Below are 21,398 nucleotides of genomic sequence, written 5' to 3'. Positions count from 1 at the left end.
ACTCCACTGACACCAATTCTCCCCCTCTGACACCCAGGACTCTCCCTCCCTTGATATGTGCATGAAGGGTGAAGAAGGACCACTGGAAATAATTTGTTTAGGATCTGCATCTTATAAAACATCCTTTTAGATTAATATGACTTATCTTTCATATTAATGTCAGTACAGCATAATCCAAAACTATCTTTAAACAGCACATTTAAGGAAACTAAGCCAAAAGACTGTTGCATTATGATTTAATCTAATTGCACAAAAATTTGAAATTACAACTCCTCTAGATTTCTAAGAGGAAGGTTATGCATGCCTCCATATTCAATTCTGCACTGTTACATTTGAACCTTATAGTGAATTTCACATCATGATGGATCAATTTAGAATCCCCATGCAACACCTCAAATTATATAAAATGGAAGCAATTTTTAAAAGCTTTGTGGAACGTATTCATGCTTTTTTTTTTAACCAGCAACTTTGGATTATAATGTATCAGGTGGCTATATTTTAAAATGTTGGTCACTGAATATCAAGGACTTTGAACTGGCTTCTACTCCTAAAAATGTATCATCGCTTAGGTGGACAACCAAAAATTTCCTTCATTTCAAAAGCCTCAAATTGTGTTTCTTACAGAATAAGATTTGTGTAACCAACTGCCTTCTATGGGACAAGAACTATGGTAATAGTGGGTTCAACTATTACACAATTATGTTAATATTTTATTTTCAAAAGCACTTTACAAGAAAATGTAAGTATGGCTTCCAATAGGAATGTTATACCTGGACTTGATTGGTACCAAGCTCAGATTTTAGTTTTGCAAGGAAAAACAGGCTTTCAGGTTAAACAACAATTTGTAACCAAACCTTTAATCCCAAGGATTCTCACAAAACATATTACAAATGACAGCATGAAAAAAAAAATCTTGCACAGTAACTCAAAGTTCAGCTCTACAATGTACCCTTAAACTGGCAGGACACAGGTATCTTGAATAGTCTCAAATTTCCAAATAATATTACAAAGAGCTATGTATCCATATACACCAATCACAGAAGGTAAACTAACTTTCTTGAAACTTCTTAGATTCTAAACCCACTGGACCACCTCTTGTCCGGTGTGAAGACTAGTGGAATTTTTAAACCTCTAATCTAGTTTAAGGGTGCAGCTTTAATTTTTACTTGCTGGCTTGTGTTCACAGCAGCTTTTAAAGACCGCTTAACTACAGCTGCATACCATATCCCAGCTACAGAGTCTTTTCAATTTTTGCCAGTTTTGTTTCCGTAATATTAAACATCACACTTCAGCTGGGCAGGAGTTAGAGGTTTATTATCGGTCTGTGCAAGACTAAAAATTCAAAGCAAATTCCATTTTGCTTAAGGGAACATTGTAAAGTAACAATTCTTGATATTACATGCCTCATATGATCCATTTCAAACCATAGAGAATTACATCTTTATGTGTCACTGTTCCAAGAGACAAACAAATGTGAACAGCTAAAACATTTTAAAAATGCACCAAGCTTATGAAGTCTCAAACAAAACTTGAATTTTCTGTACATACTCCTGTCAAATGAAGTTATTTCCTGTACACCACTCCTCTTGCAAACTGGTCTTCTATTTCCTTTCATTTGACCTAGATCGGCTGATAAACAGAAAAACAGAAGTTACACCTGTAACTCCGTTACACTCTGACAAAACATCAAAAGATTTTTATGGGAAAAAGTTGTAAAATTTTTATCCAAGTGGCTTAAAAGAAGACCTATTTCTACTTTTAATACGTTATGTATGCAAGGTCTTAAATGGCTCAGGTCATTAAAGATCTTACCTACGAGACCTAGAGAAAGATCGGGACGGCTTGTGATTTCTCTCCCGGGACAGTGATCTCTCTCTTCTCCTATCTCTAGAAAGGGACCTGAAGTCAGAGGGAAAAGAAAAACAGTGCCATTCAGGATTATACACAACAAATACTTACAAGAGAAGTTTTTGAAAGCTAAAAGCTATGCCAGTTGATTCATTACTGAAGTCAAGGTCTATCACCATTAACCAAGTCATTTGGGAAACAGCTTAGGAATAGCACAGACACTCCCACTTCTGAGAATGTGGCCCCCCAAAAAAGGTTATTCACCTGCTCCGGCTGCGGGAGAAGCTTCTCCGTCTTGGAGATCTAAAAGCAGAAAACAGGAAAATTAGGCCAATTGTCAATTAGCATTTATGGCGTGAGGCATTTCCCAACTTTTCAATCTCACTGTTGGGCCCAGTGAATGTGCCGAAGAACTGGCACCCATCGTCCAAAATATAAAAAAAAAATTTTTTTTTAAAAAGAAAAGAAAAAAAAGGCACAGAAGGATTAAGGAACCAAAAGCTCAAGTGAAAAGCAGGTATTCCAACCATGGATTCACTTTAACAAAGAATGCTTCACAGCAGATCTGTCCAATGCAAAACTTCATGTCAAACTAACTTCACTACCCAAACACCACACCAAAATGTAGTCCCACAGTAGTTCCAAAAACAGTACCATAAACCAGTATTTGGAACCCATGCAAACCTGCAAGTCCATGACAAGACTTAGGTACCAGGTGGATAGTGTAATTTTGTGAAAACGCGCTAGGTGTAAATACTGATGCCATTAAGTGCTACATTAGAACTGCATTTGTGATCATCACATTTAAGAGTGTGTTTAGGCTTATCAAAATTACCTTAGCTTGGCCCACTTCACCCCCATAATTTAAAAATTTTGAAAACTGTTAGTAAAACCATTTAAAGGTGATAGGATTCAACAAATTTTTGCTAGAAAGGAAAGCTAAATCTGTTAGAGTTATTAAGATTTTTAGTTTGGCATCTCACACATGCAAATAAGTTTCACTTGAAGGTCTAGTTACATTATGAGTTCCCTATCACCCTTAAAAGTTTTATTCAAGCAATATATATATATGTACGTTACCATTCAATTATGCACAGCCAGCCTTTGATCCAGAAAAAAAGAATTACTTTAAGCCGCTTACTCCTTATTTTAACCAGCAGTAAACTGTATAAGCAGGAAAAACTTACTAGTTTTTGGGTTTCAACAAGCTAGAAATGGTGAGGTGAGGCTGCCGGACTGACGGCCAGGAAGAATTTGCTGAAAAGGTTTTGCCAGATGTTGCGTTGGATTTAGTTGGTTGGCGAAGGGGGTGTTGTGGATTTTTCCTGCTTTTTTGTTAGCCGAAGGCTGCTGCTGTAGTTGTTGTGAAGACATTTGGTAAATAAACAGCTGAGCTGATTGGCCAGGAATGTGTGGGCGGTCGAGGTGGCTGCTGCCGATTTGGTTAAGGTTGGAGAGAAGGCTGAGAGAAAACAGCATGCTCGGGAACCAAAGGGCGGTGCAACCTGACGACTGGCCATGCCTGGGTCATGTGAAACGACACCAGCCAAGCTGAATGGGGCGCGCTGGTCACATGACGCTGAAAGGGCTAGTTGACTGGCTAATGCAGACTCAGAGGGTGGTGAGAAGAGACATGATGGTGACTCTGTAACGGGGTTCATTTTTATTAATAGATGGACCAAAAAGCACAAAAAAAAAATGAAAAACAAGCCATCAGTACAACCATCTATTAGCTAACAAATACTCTATTATGATGGGCAACAGTGTGTTTTGTTTTTCAAAACAGCAAAAGGGGCAAGATTTTGAACTCCTATCTCCTAGGACTTCACTCACCTGTAAGAGGTAAATTCAGTCCTACAGAAACTATTTGGAGGTTTGAGGAGATGTGGAGTTAGCATCCAGACAATACTGCCTGGTCCAAGAATGATGCCATTTTCAATTATAAAAAAAACTGCATTCTCTCCTATTTGGGTTTGAAGAACAGATGACTGGGATTACTTTAGCCCCCTTTATTGGTCAGTGACTTAAGTTAGTTTCAGAATGATTTCTACTTTACCAGTTGTAACATTAAAACAGCTGCCTGCTTGATAAATATTACAATCGTGCTAATAGAAAACACATTTTTGTGAAGAACTAGAGTTGAATGTAATGTTTGTCATTATGGAGTCAAGAAATGGAAAAGGCCTAAATTGAAGTATAAGGGAAGACTTGGAAAGATGCAACTAGAAGATGAACTAGAAGATAGATCCAAGATAGAAGTTACTGACTACCAACATGAACAATGACCTAAAGACAAGCCAACACTCAGCACAACTCACATATCCCAAACTACACCCAGCAAATGTTTCATAAAAACCTGATTCCTCAAAACTTAAAACCCACCAACAAACTTTAAGAGAAATACCTGCTCCTATTAGCTACTCCATTACACCAATACCTCTAAACACGCTCTCTCTAAGTACCTGCGGCGAGGTGGAGGACTCCTCCTCCGATAATCATCTCGAGGGCGACGACCCCAAGAAGGAGGCGGGCCACGATTTCGACTTCTCTTTTCACCATTCGACAGTTCCACTCTTACTCGGCAGCCACATAGTGTTCTAGGAGAAGAAACGTTAAATTTAAAGCAGCCCAACTGACTTTCTAGGAGATTAAAGCAAGTGAAAAAAACTCCACTCCTATAACTAGCTTCTTTGCAAAAAATACATCTTAATGTCTGCAGAATCCTTAATACCAAAGCAAGTTTTAGTTCCCTTATTTTTTCTAGTAAAGGAAACCAACTTCCTTACATTTTATTGCCGTTAGTCTGATCACTGGACTCAATGTTAACAGGTGCAATCTAAGTGTGAAAACGCCTGGATTCATCCTCCCAGAACTAGTTCATCTGTACATCCTGTTTTGACTTCCTTTGAGGCTGCAACAACTGTTTACCAATCTTACTCTGTATCCCTTGGTCTCCTCTCCTCCCCAACCCCCCCGCCAGGTAAGTAGCAGTAAGCATTCTGGCCATTTTACATCTCTCTCCCCCCTCAATCATCACACACAATACTTGACACGTTAAGAAACTGCTACTGAGAACAGGAGGAAAAAAAAAGGGCAGTTATTTCCCACCTCTTCACTGGTCCACAACCATTATGTTTGGATAATTCACCATATGTGGACAGTGACTGACAAGAGGTGGGGCCCTGGAAAAATGTTTCTGTAACCTGCTTAGATAAATGACCTTTTATACAGCTTTACAGCCAACTCTGAGACCCTTTAATTTTTGGATCTTAAGGATTATTTTCCTTGTTTTCATGAAATCCAATGGTTTTCAAATGCCAGGAAGGAGAAGGGCAACACCTGTTCACTGTTAAGACTCAGGTGTTGCTTATCAGCCAGCTAACAGACCATTTTAAATGCAAAGGGAAATAGCTGTATGAGCCACAGTTCCTAAACAAAATTATTTCCAACATGTAAAAGATAATAGTACAATAAACCCACGTAACCATCATCCACCTACAATCAGTTTGTGGCCATAAGAGAAATGTCTGATTCCACAATTATTTTAGAAACAATTCAAAGGTGACAACACAGTTGATGCTTTGTGGTGCATTTAGATTAAAATGTTTCAACCATATGCAGCTATCCACCCACCAAGAACTGACCGTTAAAATTATTTTCTTCAATGGCCAACTGAATAAAAAGAAACTTTTCCTAGGTATCTACACTAAAACTGTTCACTCCTTTGACTGTCAGAAAAGGTTTATGTAAATCTCCAGTAACATCAATTTCAGATAGCCAAGAAGCCATCTACAAGTCACGTATCCTAGAGATTTTAAATATTAAAATACAATCAACATTATTTATCATTAGTATAAATTAATCAATAAAATTACCTCCCATCTAGCTCTCGGACAGCATCGGCTGCATCTCGAGGATCTTCAAATTCAACAAAAGCAAAGCCAGGAGGGTTTCTAGCAACCCACACACTTCGGAGTGGTCCATAATAGCCTACAGCTCGTTCCAATTCAGTCTTGTTACCATTGTTTCCAAGATTACCTACATAAACTTTACAGTCCAACGGACAAGAATCACGATGCATTTCTGTAAAAAAACAAAAAAAACCCCAAAATATCATAATCCACACAGTGAAAAACAGATCCTTAAGAAAGAATTCAAAAATACTAAAACCCCCCCAAACTAAAAACACTACCCTTTAAACAATTACCGATAACTGCATGGAAGCCAGCACAGATTGCCTAAGAAAAAAAAAAAAGAAGCCTCCTTGAAAAGTGAGGGGAAACATACTGGAGGAGCATTTACCACAAAGTGGAAACTGAGTTAAGGACTTTACCTATTTCAAATTAACCTTAAAAAACTAAACAAAAAACACCTAGAAAAGTAGGACAGCCTACTCAAAAGCAAATACAACTCGCTGAAGACAAACCACTAGAAAAGTGATACTAATGTGCCTTCACAGGCCAAAAGTTAACCAGCTTCATTCCTCAAGCAGCAAGACAAACTTGTTATTAAAAGATGTACCCCATTCTATTCTCAACACCTAAAAACTTGTTATTAAAAGATGTACCCCATTCTATTCTCAACACCTAAAAAGTGTTAACCCAATGTTCAGCAACAGCTAAGTGGATAAGCAAAATATATTATCCATACAATGGAGTATTATTCAGGAATGAAGTACCCATAAATGCTACAAACGTGGATGAAACTTGAAAGCATATTACGATTCCGTGCATGTGTAATATCCAAAATGAGTAAATCCAGAAACAGATCAGTAGCTACCAGAGGCTGGTGGAGGAAAAGGGGACAGGGCAAAAGGGAAGTGGCTGCTTATGTGTACGGGTCACCTTAGGGGGTATAAAACGCGTTAGAACTAGAGAGGTGATAGCTGCATAACACTGTGAACGTACTTAACACCTCTGAAATGTGCACTTTAAAATGAATCTTACCTTAATTTCACCTCAGGGGAAAAAAGTTATACAAGAATTTACGGCACTTAGGGGGCTTTAATAAATCTTAAGTACTTAACAAGTCGTCTCAGCAATGAATCTAATCAACTTATAGGCCAGTATCAACTGCATAAAAGAGCAGCCTGTCCAAGAACTCAGCTCAGGAGCCACTTTCTTCTCTCTCCGGGCTTATCCAATTAAACAAGCCAGTCCAGACACATCCTATTTGTGTGACCCCACCCTGCACCCAGGAGAGTTACGAGACCAAACCATTGCCGGGGAATGGGTTCTTTTCCTTTTTCCAAAAACTTTACCGTGACCAGCTACAGGCCTACGTATTAACGCAAAGAGCTACAAGAACAAAACAGCTCAAGGAAGAGCGGTTTAAAAAAATAAAAGTGACTGGGTTCAGACTATAACAAGTTAAAAGAACATAAAAATGAAGATGAGTACAGAAATCATTTACTAGGGATGGATCGAAAGGCCCAATCTTGATTACTGACTTGAGGAAAAAAATCATGAGCAGCTACCTAAGAAAACGCGGGGCCTAAAAAAAAAAAAAAAAGGCGCCATAAATTGAAAAGCCGCGGCCCGGAGTACGACGGACTACCGAGTCCTCCTTCGCATCAACTCTCGGGCAATCTCACTTTCCGGTTCACGCCCCCAGTGAAGAGTTAAAAACACCTCCACTTTGAGACCTGGATATATCCTCCGAGGGGCCGGGGGACCCCGCCACCGCCCCGTGCTGAACGTCACAAAATGGCGGCAGCGTCTCTTTGTCTCAATCTGGCGCCGCCATTGGGCCTGGCCCCACTTCGGTCCCGTTAAGGCCCATTTCCAACCTCATTCCTTTAGTCGCTGGTCACTTACCGAGACCTCGGGTTAGAAACGCGTAGGCTCAAATCCACACACCCTCGGCTGGGTCTTCCTGGTCCCCTCGTGCCTGGCACCAACAGATGCTCTCCCACACCCGTCGTCCACGAAATGGCGGACCACCGCTGTCTCCTCGCCCTTATTTATAGGCCATGCTGGAGTCACATGACTGGACGGGCTCGCCCAATGGGGGGCGGAGGAGGCTGTGACGTAATGGCTACAAACTCAGCGAGAACAGCGGTTGGTGGGAGCGCGCTCTGGTTGTACCGCCTTGTCTGTGGAGGGTAGCAGCGTCGGGCTCAGGTTGTCTCAGGCCCGGAGCTCCCTCGGGTGTAATTCCCCAGCTGCTGACCTCTGAGTTATTCTCAGTCCCCTGTCCCTCACATCCAAATAGGCTGGAGTTTAATAACACCTCCGCCGTCACTCCCAAACACTGATAGAGCGTTTTGCTCCTAATAAGTTTAAAGTATTAGATGAATTCACTAATTCATCCTCGTGAGCGGTGAGGCTGGAACTAAGACTGTCACGTTTACAAACGTGCTTCGGAATTGCTCCCAAGGTCAAGGAGCTGTTTGTGAGCGAGCTGTCACCAGATTGTGCCCACCGGGGTCCCACACTTAGGGAAAAGCCCAAACCTGGAAAGTCCGCCGAACTCTGGCTGGTTTCCCACCCCTCACCCAAACTGCAGGATTTGGCATCATCCTGGACTCTTGAAATCTTTAATAGAAACGCAAATGAGACCGACCGGTCAGGCCATGCGGAAACTGTCACCTTTAGCAAGTAGAAGTACAAGGAAGTTCCTGAAGAAGATTGAATTTAAATTCAGCCCCCCACCCCCGCACCGGGGGCAGGGGTGGGGTCCATGGGTCACTCACACCTTCCTCTGTTTCCCACTTCACCTAAAAAAAAACCGAGCCACAAGATTAACTATTGGGAGAGAAATACCGCGATGGTGTCAGAAAAATCACCAAAATCTCCTTCGCCGGAACAGTGAGTTCAGTTTTGCTGGTGTTCCCTACCCTCTTTCTGTGAAGTCTGACTTATTGCTAAAACGTATTTAAATCTGCTCTCAAGAGAAACGATAACTTGTATTTTTCCACCATTAGCTGAAAGATATACCAATTATTTACTTGTTTTGTTTCTCCCAGATATTCTCTTATTGTGCCTGTAAAAGATTTATCCATAGTGGGGGAAAAATACAAAGATTTAATGCCTCTGAGCCTTAGTTTTCACACCTGTAAAATGGGGATTTTATACTCCCAAGGAAAGAGGGGGAATGGGAACTGCAGTTGTTGAGCCAGGCCCTGAGCTGGCCTTACCCTGGGGTGTTTCCCAGGTGAGGGATTCTAGCAAAACCTTTGTTTCTCTTCTTACTTTTCTTTCCTTCTGTAATTGTTTTTCTCTTCTGGCTCACTTATATTTGCTCCCCTCCTGCTCTGTAAGTTTTTCTCCTCTTTTTATTTCCTTCTATCAAAGCGAAGCCTTTTTGAAGTCAGACAGTCCTAGATTTGGACCACAGTACCGCTGCTACTTACTGCTAAAGTGTCTGGAGAAGAGTCCCTTACCCTCTCTCAAGATTACTTTCTTCTCTGTAAAATGGGATAATTACATCAATGCAAGGTTGTTATGTGCTGTCTACCCTCACAGGAACTTCAACTTTGGTCTATTGCGGTCACACGTGCATCCCCAGGGCCTGGAAACAAGCCTGACACACAGCAGGTGATCAAAACTTATTTGTTTAATTATTTAATTAATTAAAAGAAATTATGTATGTAAATAAGCTGGCACAATATTTGCTCAAAAAAATTCTGTGTTCTTTTCACATTTCATTCTTTAGTATCCCAAAGTACCCCATTCTTTCCCACCATTTTTCCTGTTTTTGTTGTTGTTTGTGCATATAATGCTAGTCTAGCATGCATCTTTCAATGGAGCACTCTTTCTTTTTAACTTATTATATTTTATTTTTGGCTGTGTTGCATCTTTGTTGCTGTACACGGGCTTTCTCTAGTTGCAGTGAGCAGGGGCTACTCTTTGTTGCTGTGCGCGGGCTTCGCGTTGTGGTGGCTTCTCTTGTTGCAGAGCACGGGCTCTAGGCGCATGGGCTTCAGTAGTTGCAGCGTGTGGGCTCAGTAGTTGTGGCACACGGGCTCAGTAATTATGGCTCTTGGGCTCTAGGGAGCAGGCTCAGTAGTCGTGGTGCACGGGCTTAGTTGCTCCGTGGCATGTAGGATCTTCCCAGACCAGGGATCGAACCCTGCATTGGCAGGCGGTTTCTTAACCACTGTGCCACCAGGGAAGTCCTCAATGGAGCACTCTTAATCCCTCCAGCTGTATTCTCAAATACGTTTTGAACCTCCTCTGGCCATCCATACACACTTTCTATCTTCTAGTAACTGCAGCCAAGTGAATTATCCATTTAAATTATGGAATATTTTAATGTTCCTTTAAATTTATTCGACCATCAACCACTCTTGTCTAGACCCTAGAACCATAGGAAGCTTCAACGGGACATAGCAGAATTTCTTAGACAAAGAATGGGGATCATATGTGGTAGTAAACAAACATCCTTTGATTTTCTCTGAGGAACTACCATTCTCACAGTAGACCACGTTATTGATTTAGGTGTGGTTGGGTCCTACACCCCACTTTTTTAGGGGTAGAGATATGAGCACCCCTAGTTAATTAAATCATCCTGGTTCTTAGTGGCCCGCCCCACCCCCATTAGTTCAGGAATGGATGACTAATCCAATCAGACCTGTCAGCTAATGGGACTTGTAACTTTAGAAATTACAGTAATTTTAGAATTTTAAATAGCCACAATCTAAGTGTAGAATGTAAGATTTTAACAATTTTCATTTTCCATATTTTTTACAAGCCATAAAATTGTGCTAGGGCTTCTGGTTAAAGTGATTGCAAATTTGAACTCTAAGGATAACTTCCTGGGGCTAACTTTTTATCATCAGGTTCTGTATTAGCTGCATTATAGCCATAATCTATTATCTTTTTTACAGAAACCCTTCCAATTTAAGACTCTGTAAGTTGTACACTGCCAAAAATGCCCATATAAATTTATAAGGGCAGCAGTAATTATTGATGTATAGTATTAATTCCATGAACTATTAGCTATCTTGCCAGTGCTCCTGCTAGGCCAGCCAGAGAGAGGTGTGTTCCTTTCCTCCGACTAGTGGGGTCCTGAACCTGCCAGCCATCCTCCTTCTAGTAGGGAGGAAGCAGCCTGCAGTGGACCCAACCTAAAGAGAGGGAGAGCTGAGAGATGGGGAATAACGAGCTCTAAAACTCTTGTTTAAGAAGCCCTGACCCCAATTCCACTTTTGAGATTCCCAGTTGTTTGAACATACATGTTCCCTACCTCTTCCTCTGATTTGCCTAAGCCACTTTGAGTTGGTTTTTTTTCCTGTCACCTATGAACAGAAGGATTCCAAATACAGAAATTACTCTGACATCTCACTACCTCAAGTCAAGAACCATGGCTCTAAGTTATTGTCCATTTCTAAAATTCACCTGTTACCAATTTGTTAAGTGCCTTTTCTTTTTTTCTTTTTTTAAAAAATTTATTTATTTTTTTTAGTTATTTTTGGCTGCATTGGGTCTTTGTTGCTGTGTGTGGGCTTTCCTAGTTGTGGTGAGTGGGGGCTACTCATCATTGTGGTGCGTGGGCTTCTCATCGCAGTGGCTTCTCTTGTTACAGAGTATGGGCTCTAGGCATCCGGGCTTCAGTAGTTGTGGCGCATGCTCCAGGGTGAGTGGGCTCTATAATTGTGGTGCAGGGGCTCCAGAGAGCGTGGGCTCTGTAGTTTGCTGCACGGGGGCTCTCTAGTTGAGGCACGCGAGCTCAGTAGCTATGTCACGCGGGCTTAGTTGCCCTGCAGCATATGGGATCTTATTTCCCTGACCAGGGCTCAAACCCAAGTCCCCTTCATTGGAAGGCGGATACTTAACTACTGGACCACCAGGGAAGTCCCCCCAGATTCTTTTTCTTTATAGTTTATTAAAAAATACTGAGTATAAGGAATTCCCTGGTGGTCCAGTGGTTAGGACTTGGCACTTTCACAGCGATGGCCTGGGTTCAATCCCTGGTCAGGGATCTCTGGCAAGCTGTGTGGCACAGCCAAAAAATAAAATACATAATTTAAAAATTCTAGGACTTCCCTGGCAATCCAGTGGTTAAGACTCCTCCCTTCCGGGGCTTCCCTGGTGGCTCAGTGGTTGAGAATCCACCTGCCAATGCAGGGGACATGGGTTCGATCCCTGGTGCAGGAAGATGCCACATACCACGGAGCAACTAAGCCCGTGAGCCACAAATACTGAGCCTGCATGCCGCAACTACTGAAGCCCATGCACCTAGAGCTCATGCTCTGCAACAAGAGAAGCCACCACAATGAGAAGCCCACGCACTGCAATGAAGAATAGCCCCCCCTCACTGCAACTAGAGAAAGCTCATGCACAGCAACGAAGACCCAACGCAGCCAAAACAATAAATAAATTAAAAAAAAAAAAAACAACTCCCTTCCACTGCAGGGGGTGTGGGTTCCATCCCTGGTTGGGAAACTAAGATCCCACATGGTGTGCGGTATGGCCAAAAACAAAAAAATCTAGGACTTCCCTGGTGGTGCAGTGGTTAAGAATCTGCCTGCCCATGCAGGAGACACAGGTTCCAGCCCTGGTCAGAGAAGATCCCACATGCCGTGGAGCAACTAAGCCCGTGTGCCACAACTACTGAGCCCACATGCCTCAACTACTGAAGCCCACACGCCTAGAGCCCGTGCTCTGCAACAAGAGAAGCCACCGCAATGAGAAGCCCACGCACTGCAGTTAAGAGTAGCCCCTAAAAAAAAAAAGAGTAGCCCCTGCTCGCCACAACTAGAGACAGCCTGCACAGCAAGGAAGACCCAATGCAGCCGAAAATAAATAAATGAATAAATAAATAAATAAAAAAATTTTAAAAACCATAATATTGAGTATAGTTCCCTGTGCTATACAGTAGGTTAAGTGCTTTTTAAATTTTTTAATTTTTAGCTTTGCCGTGCAGCTTGTGGGATCCTAGTTCACGTGATCAGGGATGGAACCCCTGACCTCAGCAGTGAAAGTGCAAAGTCCTAACCACTGGACTGCCAAGGAATTCCCAGATTTTTTTTTTTTTTTGCAATACGTGGGCCTCTCACTGTTGTGGCCTCTCTCGTCGCGGAGCACAGGCTCCAGACGCGCAGGCTTAGCAGCCATGGCTCACGGGACTAGCCGCTCCGCGGCATGTGGGATCTTCTCGGACCGGGGCACGAACCCGTGTCCCCTGCTTCGGCAGGCGGACTCTCAACCACTGCCCCACCAGGGAAGCCCCGAGATTTGTATTTTTTCTTTTTTCTTTTTTTGGACACACTGCACAGCATGTAGCATGTGGGATCTTGTCCCCTGCATCGGCAGGCGGACTCTCAACCACTGCGCCACCAGGGAAGCCCCTGAGTGCTTCTTTTTTTTAAGAAAAAAGAATTACTGATGGCCAGGCATTGACATCTATGTATAAGAATTAAAACATTCAGTATTGTGATTGACTTCCAGTATCCATGAAGGAAAACCTAATAAAAGCGTAGACCTGTAGTTTCTTAACTACTTGGTTCAGTCAATGTCCTCGTAGGAAGCAGATGACGTACTCAACAAATGGTTAACTGAAGAGGTAATTATTTATAGAATTATGGGCAGGGTTAAGGAAACCCACAGAAGAGGGAGGAACTCCCAGAGGCAGCTCTTAGGCTGAGTGGGTCATGGAAGGGAGCAGGGTTACCAGAACCAGATAAATGCTGTAGCTATGAAGAGAGGCCATAATGGCCTTAGGTAGAGGAACCGTGGCAGCCCAGTTCGGGCAGGGGTTGGGGGTGACCAGAGATGAAATAACTGGACTACTTTCTCTTCCTATAGTCCCATCTTTTGATGGTGCCTTCTATTGCCCAAAGCTATCTGGAAAACTTAGGGCAAGAGAGCTGGGTGATGCAAGCCCAAGTCAGCCTCCCAGGGCACAGAGGAAAGCAAAGACTGGGAATTGATCTAGGGTTGTATTGTCCAATACAACCACCACTAGGCTCATGTGGTTATTTGAGTCCAAATTGAGATGTATTGTAAATGTAAAATACATGCTGGATTTCAAACACTTGGTATTAAAAAAGAATATAATGTTTATATTGATTACATGTTGAAATTATTTTTTATGTACTGGGTTAAATAAACTATATTATTACAGTTAAATTCATCTGTTAGGACTCTGCGCTGTCACTGCCAAGGGCCCGGGTTCAATCCCTGGTTGGGGAAATAAAATCCCACAAGCCAAGCGGTGCAGCCAAAAAAAAAAAAGATATATAAAGAAACAGATTAATTTTTTTTTTTTTTTTTTTTTGCGGTACACGGGCCTCTCACTGTTGTGGCCTCTCCCACTGTGGAGCACAGGCTCCGGACGCACAGGCTCAGCGGCCATGGCTCATGGGCCTAGCCACTCCACGGCATGTGGGATCTTCCCGGACCGGGGCATGAACCTGTGTCCTCTGCATCGATCAGCAGGTGGACTCTCAACCACTGCACCACCAGGGAAGCCTTCTTTATACTTTTTGACTGTGGCTACTAGAACACTTAAAATTACATGTGTGGCTCACATATCTGTTGGACAGTGTTGATCTACAGGGACAAATGGAAAATAACCTCACACAATTCCAACAAATAATCATTTAAAAACTCGTTTTAATTCTATATCCGGGACAACTATGTGAAAATAGTGTTTCTGCAAATCACATAGTTTAAAGTTTCTGTTTTTAATTTATTTATTTTTTAAAATTTATTTTATTTTTGGCTGTGTTGGGTCTTCATTGCTGCATGCGGGCTTTCTCTAGTTGCGGCGAGCAGGAGCTACTCTTTGTTGCAGTGCGCGGTCTTCTTATTGCAATGGCTTCTCTTGTTGTGGAGCACAGGCTCTAGGTGCATAGGCTTCAGCAGTTGTGGCTTGCGGGCTCTAGAGCACAGGCTCAGTAGTTGTGGCACACGGGCTTAGTTGCTCTGCAGCATGTAGGATCTTCCCAGACCAGGGCTGGAACCTGTGTCCCCTGCATTGGCAAGTGGATTCTTAACCTCTGTGCCACCAGGGAAGCCCTTAAATTTTTTTTTTAAACCTAATTGCCTTGATCCTTTGAGGTACCACCTTTTAGGTACTTTTATATTATTCCCTGAAACAGTTTTTTAGATCATATCACATATTTAACAATCATTCATTCAGTCAAGAAGTATTTGTTAGGTGCCTTCTATTGTCCAAACACTGAGATGGATTTGGAGGAAAAAGTAGTAAACCAAAACAGAGTCTCAGACTACCATCATGGGGCTAAGTTCCAACATAGAGGAGAATTAGAAAAAAGAATCTCACAAGTGGTTGTGAAATTATTTATGTAGAAAATGGTCTGAAAAGGGAAATGGTGTCTTAAGAACATGTCATAGGAAAGATTGGCCTGATTAGGTAAACCAAAGAAGGCTTCCTGGAGGAAGTGATGATTTAGCAGAAGCCGGAGATATCTGGCAAAGTTTGTGAGAGCAGTGAGAGAATGTTCCTGGAAGAGGGTACAGAATATGTAAAGTTCCTGTAGTAAGTTAGAGGAATTAAAAAAAAAATACGCCAGTGTGGTTGAAGCACAAAGTGAGGAATAATTTTGAAATTTCATTAATATGTAAAATGTTCATGTTATACGTGTATTTATTTGTATATCAACAAGTGGTTACAAAGTGCCTACTAAGTGCTTTCAGTGAAGCAAAGCTGAATCAATCACTTTCATTCAGTCAATAAACATTAATTGAGTACTTATTATATTTCTCTCTGGAAGGCTCAGAGAGCTGCTATAATGGTATGTTAGAAGTATGTGCACTCAGGAGATTTCCCCCCCTCCTTCAAAAGTTAACGTTCATCACTTCTGAGAGGTGGGATATTGGGGGAATATCTAACGGAGGTTAGGAATCTTTAGGAGGTATACTTGTGAGTAAGAGGTGTACTTATGTGTGATTTCTTTTCTTTTCTTTTCTTTATTTAGCTATGCTGAGCAGTTTGCGGGATCTTAGTTCCCCAACCAGGGATCAAACCAGTGCACCCTGCACTGGAAGCACGGAGTCCTAATCACTGGACCACCAGGGAATTCCCTCCCTGGACTTTTTATTTTCTGAGTAGTGTTCTCGTGCCTGGAAAGGAATAATGATTGATTCTAGTGTTTTGATTAATATTAAATTTATCGAAGTTTCAAATTCTGAAATCCAGTTCTTTCTGTAAGGTTAAGGTAAATTTCCAATCATTGTTATTTTATTTTCTAAGAACCTAATTTTTAAAATAAGATCAATAATTCTGGGCTTCCCTGGTGGCGCAGTGGTTAAGAATCCGCCTGCCAATGCAGGGGACATGGGTTCGAGCCCGGGTCCAGTAAGATCCCACATGCCGCGGAGCAACTAAGCCCGTGCGCCACAACTACTGAAGCCCGCGTGCCTAGAACCCATGCTCTGCAAGAGAAGCCACCACAATAAGAAGCCTGGGAACTACAATGAAGAGTAGCCCCCCACTTGCCGCAACTAGAGAAAGCCCGCAGCACAGCAACGAAGACCCAACACAGCCAAAAGTAATAAATAAATTAAAAATAAATTTCTAAAAAAAATAATAATAATTCCCACTGTCCTTAGATAAATCTTTAATAGAATCAGAAGTCAAGCAGAATTTCCCTAAACAATTAACTTTATTTACACACTTGACTGATTTCATTCCTTTAAATGTATCAAGCAGCATTTGTACATTCAGTACATTTAATTCTCTGAAATATTTCAAAGGTGTATCATAGCAGACTTAAAATTGTAACAAGAAAGATATCCCCTATTCATGGATTAGAAGACTTAATATCGTTAAGATATGCAGTAGTACACAAAGCAATCTACAGATTCAGTGCAATCCCTACCAAAATTCCAAGAGACTTTATGCAGAAGTGGAAAAGCCAAAATTAATATTGAGAAATAAGAAAAAATTTGGAGGACTCACACTTCCCAATTTCAAAACTTACTACAAAGTTATAGTAATCAATACATTGTGGTACTAGCATAAGGATAAACATATAGATGATTGGAATAGAATTGAGAGTCCAGAAATAAACTCATGCATCTATAATCAATTGATTTTTGACAAGGGCCACAGGCCAAGACTTTTCAATTGGGAAAGAATAGTCTCTTCAAAACACATGGTGTTGTGACAACTGATATCCACATGAAAAAGTGAAGTTGAACCCCTACCTCATACCATATACAAAAATTAACTGCAAATGCATCAACCACCGAAGTATTAGATCTAAAACCATAAAACTCTTACAGTGAAACATAGGCGCAAATCTTCATGACCTTGGATTTGACAATGGATTCCTAGATATGGCACCAAAAGCACAAGCAACAAAAGAAAAAATAAAGTTGAACTTTATCAAAATTAAAAATGTTTGTGCAATAAAGAGCATTAAGAAAGTGCTCTTTAAGAAAGTGAAAAGGCAACTGTTGTGTGAAAAATAATTTGTCTGGTCTTTGTCCCAGGTTCCTGGCACTGAGCTTCTAAAACCCTTGGAATTTCCTGAGCAACCACATGATTAGAGGGTTGGGGCTTTGAGCCAGCCCAATCTCTGGAGAGAGGAGAGGAGCTGGAGATTGAATTCAATCATGGAGCCATTGATTTAATCAATCTAGCCTATGCAATGACACTCCCATTAAACACCATGGACTGAAGCTCAGTGGAGCTTCCTGGTTGGTGAAAACATTGATATGCTGGAGGGGTGATGCACCCTGATTCTACGAGGAGAAGGCACAGAAGTACTGTGTCGGGGACCCTCCCAGACCTTGCCCAGTGCATTTGTCTATTTGGCTGTTCCTGATCTGTATCCTTTATGATAAAAATGGAACAGCAAGTATAGTGGTTTCTTGAGTTCTGTGAGTCATTCTGGTGAATATCAAACCTACGGGGATTGTGGGAACTCCTACATTTGTAGCTCTTTGTTCGAAAGTGCAGGTGGGGTTTCCCTGGTGGTGCAGTGGTCGAGAGTCTGCCTGCCAATGCAGGAGACACGGGTTCGAGCCCTGGTCCCGGAGGATTCCACATGCCACGGAGCAAGTAGGCCCTGTGCACCACAACTACTGAGCCTGCGCCCTAGAGCACGCGAGCCCCAACTACTGATCCTACGTGCTGCAACTACTGAAGCCCACACGCCTAGAGCCCATGCTCCGCAACAAAAGAAGCCACCGCAATGAGAAGCCCGTGCACCACAATGAAGAGTAGTCCCCGCTCGCCTCGACTAGAGAAAGCCTGCACGCAGCAAGACCCAATGCAGCCAAAAATAAATAATAAATAAATTAATTTTTTAAAAAGTGGTCCACATCAAAAAAACTTAAAAAAAGGTCAAAAAAAAAAAAGGAAAAGAAAAGGAGAGAATCCACAAGAGGAGAGCAAGACGAGAAAGAAAAAGAATAATTATGCTGTTGATGATATCAAAATAGTGTAGCATTTTATAGAAAATTTACAGAACATTTATATTCATGTAACTTGGAAGAGACAGGCTGGCTCCCAGCTTCTTCCTAAACCTCTTCTCAGCCACAAGATCCCTTCCTGTCACAAGCCTGAAGCCAGCCTGACACATAAAAGATGATAAATGTTCATCAAGAATGAGTGTAAAGCTCTCATTCCCAGCCCTCCCCACACTTGCCCAGAGGCTCTGCTGCAGTCTTTCCAGCCTTGATCTTAGAGCAAAGGGAGGTTGGAAGGTAGGGAACCCCAGAATTGCACCCACTGCTCCTGGTCTCTTTTCAGCCTTCCCTAGCATGTCTTTTACTTTATTTTATTTTGTTTTTCATTCTTAAAAAAATATTTATTTATTTATTATTTGGTTGCATTGGGTCTTAGTTGCAGCATGGGGGCTCCTTAGTTGCAGCTTGCAGGCTCCTTAGTTGCGGCTCACCAGCTCCTTAATTGTGGCATGCGAACTCTTAGTTGCGGCGTGCATGTGGATCTAGTTCCCTGACCAGGGATCGAACCCGGTCCCCCTGCATTGGGAGTGCGGAGTCTTAACCACTGCACCACCAGGGAAGTCCCTTACTTTATTTTATTTTTATTATTTTTATTTTTATTGAAGTATAGTTGATGTATATTCCCTAGGATGTCTAGATTGCTGCTGATTGCTTGCCACATATTTCAGAATTTAAATTACAAATATACCCAGATAAAGCTTTATTCTCCAGATAAAATTCTGTAGCTTGCTTCATGAGCTTTCATTGTTTTTGTTTTAAACTTTAAGGGGCAGGGCCAGCAAATGAGGTTATAATGTGTTCATTTATGAACTATAACCTGTTCATTTCAGGTTATAGTTTATGGCTCTATTCAGGTTATACTTCCTTTCATTCACCATGCTGTGTCCTGGGAAAGTTTAGTCCTCTTAAAGTGTGTTACAGAATCAAAAAGGTTGGGAAACACTGAATCAGCAAAGAGGAATTATGTGTGTAAGGAAACTAAGAAGGCTGGTGGCCACATAGTGGACTTTAAGAGGATTCACAACTATTCTTAACACTCTCCCCGCACAACCACCACCAAATAACCCCCGCAGAAACCCACGCAGGTTATAGAACAATGCAGGTATGATTTATTTTTCAAATATATAAGTATTATATGTCTGTGCATATGCCCTATATACATACACACACACGTGTGCGCACACACACACACACGTATAGACTCAGAGAAATAGTAGGAAAGCTTATATACCAGAATAATAGCATTTACCTCTAGGTGGTAAGATGAAGATTTCTCTTTTTTTGGCTATTTATTTCTCTGTATGGTCTAATTTTTTATAATTACATTTAATGAAAATTAATGAAAGTTCTTTTTACTGAAGAGCCAAAATAACTTGGGTTTAAAACTCTCATTTTAAATTGGTCCATAATTACTTTCCAATACTCATCAGTTGATTATCTAATTTCTCCTAGTCTGGGGATATGTCACATGACAACTGAAGTTTGTGAGTTAGCTGAGAGCATGTGAGTAATTCCATTTTGCTGGCACCGCCCGCTCCCCCACCAAATACCTTTCTCCACATGCAGCAGCAGCTCCCGCGACAGCACACACAATAATTTTCACTCTGTAGTTTTCTCTGGAATTTACCGGATTTATAAAATGTAATTGTAGCATTTAGATTTTTTTTTTTTTTTTTTGGCCGCACCGTGTGGCATGAGGGTTGTGCCCTGACCAGGGATCAAACCCGCACCCCCTGCAGTGGAAGCGTGAGTCGTAACCACTGGACCGCCAGGGAATTTCCCTATTGTACCATTTATTTATTTATTAGAAATTTTTAATTTTTATTTATTTATTTTTGCCTGCATTGGGTCTTCATTGCTGCACGTGGGCTTTCTCTGGTTGCAGCGAGCAGGGGCTACTCTTCGTTGCGGCAGGTGGGCTTTACCATTGCGGTGGCTTCTCCTGTTGCTGAGCATGGGCTCTACGCATGCAGGCTTCGGTAGTTGCTGCACACTGGCTCGGTAATCATGGCTCATGGGCTCTAGAGCACAGGCTCAGTAGTTGTGGCGCACGGGCTTAGTTGCTCCGTGGCATGTGGGATCTTCCCAGACCAGGGATCGAACCTGTGTCCCCTGCATCAGCAGGTGGATGCTTAGCCACTGCGCCACCAGGGAAGCCCTATTATAGCATTTAAAGTAAGTGGAAACTGGGATACAGAGAGGTTTAGTAAGTTGCCCGAGGTCACACAGCTTGTAAGGGATGGAGATGGGATTCAAAACCCAAGTCTGGCTCTGAAGCCTGGTGATAACTTGAGTGGAAAGCAGTAATGCTCAGAAATTTTAGCCATTTGGAAAGACTGCCTTTGATGTCTCTGGGTGTGTGTGTTTTTTTCAGCTCCCCACGTTCCTCCGGGAACCCTAAGGAGCAAAGTGTCACGTGAACAGTGGTCCTTCCTCGCTGCGCCCGGCCTCCTGAGTCAGCTCAGTTCCTGAGCCTCCTTTTCTGATTTCAGCTCCACCCTCTTCCCCCCTCCGTGGCGCCTGAACTTCCATGCCTGCCTCAGTGTATTACCTTATTTGGTTCTCGGGCCCACAAAGAAGTCTGGAAAAGGATCCAGGCCAGAATAAAAGTATTGCTTGTGCAGCTAGTGGGTGAGAAATCTTTATTTTAGTGACCCTGGCTTGTGCTCTGAAAGTCACAAATACAGGGAAGAAAGTTGAGTCTCAGAAACAACCACAAAAAGCAACTGAAGAGGGCAGAGTGGAGGTGCCAATGTCACAATTTCTAATGTGTGCTTTTTTTTTTGCCACACTGCACAGCTTGTGGGATCTTAGTTCCCTGACCAGGGATTGAACTTTGGCCACAGCAGTGGAAGCGCCGAGTCCTAACCACTGGACCGCCAGGGAATTCCCCATTTAATGTGTGCTTAATTCTGTGATTAGAAAGAGATTTGTCTTTATTCAGCTCCTTCATGGCTGTCTTTCTTTCTTTCCTCTTTCCTGTGTTTCTAGAGTTTATACACCAATGCAAGGAAACTCAAGCCCAGAAAGTATAAAAAATTTTAGGTAGCTGGTACCATAGTTATCATAATTTAGCATATGCTTATATGTTGCATGAATAACATTTTAAACCCGGTTCAGAGTCTCTCTCTCTCTCTCTCATCTAATTTTTGAAACTCTCTG

The 21,398-nt window shown here is 42.0% G+C and overlaps 1 protein-coding gene and 1 long non-coding RNA gene across 2 annotated transcripts; one reads left to right on the top strand and one right to left on the bottom strand.

Moving 5' to 3' along the window:
* Positions 1–219: 219 nt before the first annotated feature.
* On the bottom strand, positions 220–7,787 carry SRSF3 (serine and arginine rich splicing factor 3). Its single transcript, XM_024766082.1, has 6 exons — positions 7,665–7,787; positions 5,724–5,931; positions 4,311–4,445; positions 2,113–2,151; positions 1,813–1,899; positions 220–1,629 (listed from the first exon to the last, which is right to left on the bottom strand). Exons 2-6 carry the CDS (start codon positions 5,927–5,929, stop codon positions 1,602–1,604), a joined length of 495 nt encoding a protein of 164 aa, XP_024621850.1. The 5' UTR covers positions 5,930–5,931; positions 7,665–7,787; the 3' UTR covers positions 220–1,601.
* Positions 7,788–8,459: 672 nt separating this feature from the next.
* Positions 8,460–20,753, top strand: LOC112413800 (uncharacterized). Its single transcript, XR_003006033.1, has 3 exons — positions 8,460–8,657; positions 9,315–9,386; positions 20,611–20,753. It is a non-coding gene; the product is annotated as an uncharacterized LOC112413800 (long non-coding RNA).
* The last annotated feature ends 645 nt before the right edge of the window (positions 20,754–21,398 follow it).

Source organism: Neophocaena asiaeorientalis, unplaced genomic scaffold (assembly GCF_003031525.2).
Source record: "Neophocaena asiaeorientalis asiaeorientalis breed wild unplaced genomic scaffold, Neophocaena_asiaeorientalis_V1.1 scaffold46, whole genome shotgun sequence".
Lineage (NCBI taxonomy): Eukaryota > Metazoa > Chordata > Mammalia > Artiodactyla > Phocoenidae > Neophocaena > Neophocaena asiaeorientalis.
The sequence above is the reverse complement of the archived record's forward strand: the minus strand, read 5'-3'. Positions and strand labels throughout refer to the sequence as shown.

Bases quoted from the DNA above. Each gene is read 5' to 3' on its own strand.
- SRSF3 (XM_024766082.1), bottom strand. From the start codon at position 5,929: ATGCATCGTGATTCTTGTCCGTTGGACTGTAAAGTTTATGTAGGTAAT. The intron at 4,446-5,723 runs GTAATTTTATTG...TTCTTCTCCTAG, and splicing joins GTCCGAGAGCTAGATGGGAG to AACACTATGTGGCTGCCGAG. The intron at 1,630-1,812 runs GTAAGATCTTTA...TCTGTTTATCAG, and splicing joins TCTTTCTCTAGGTCTCGTAG to CCGATCTAGGTCAAATGAAA.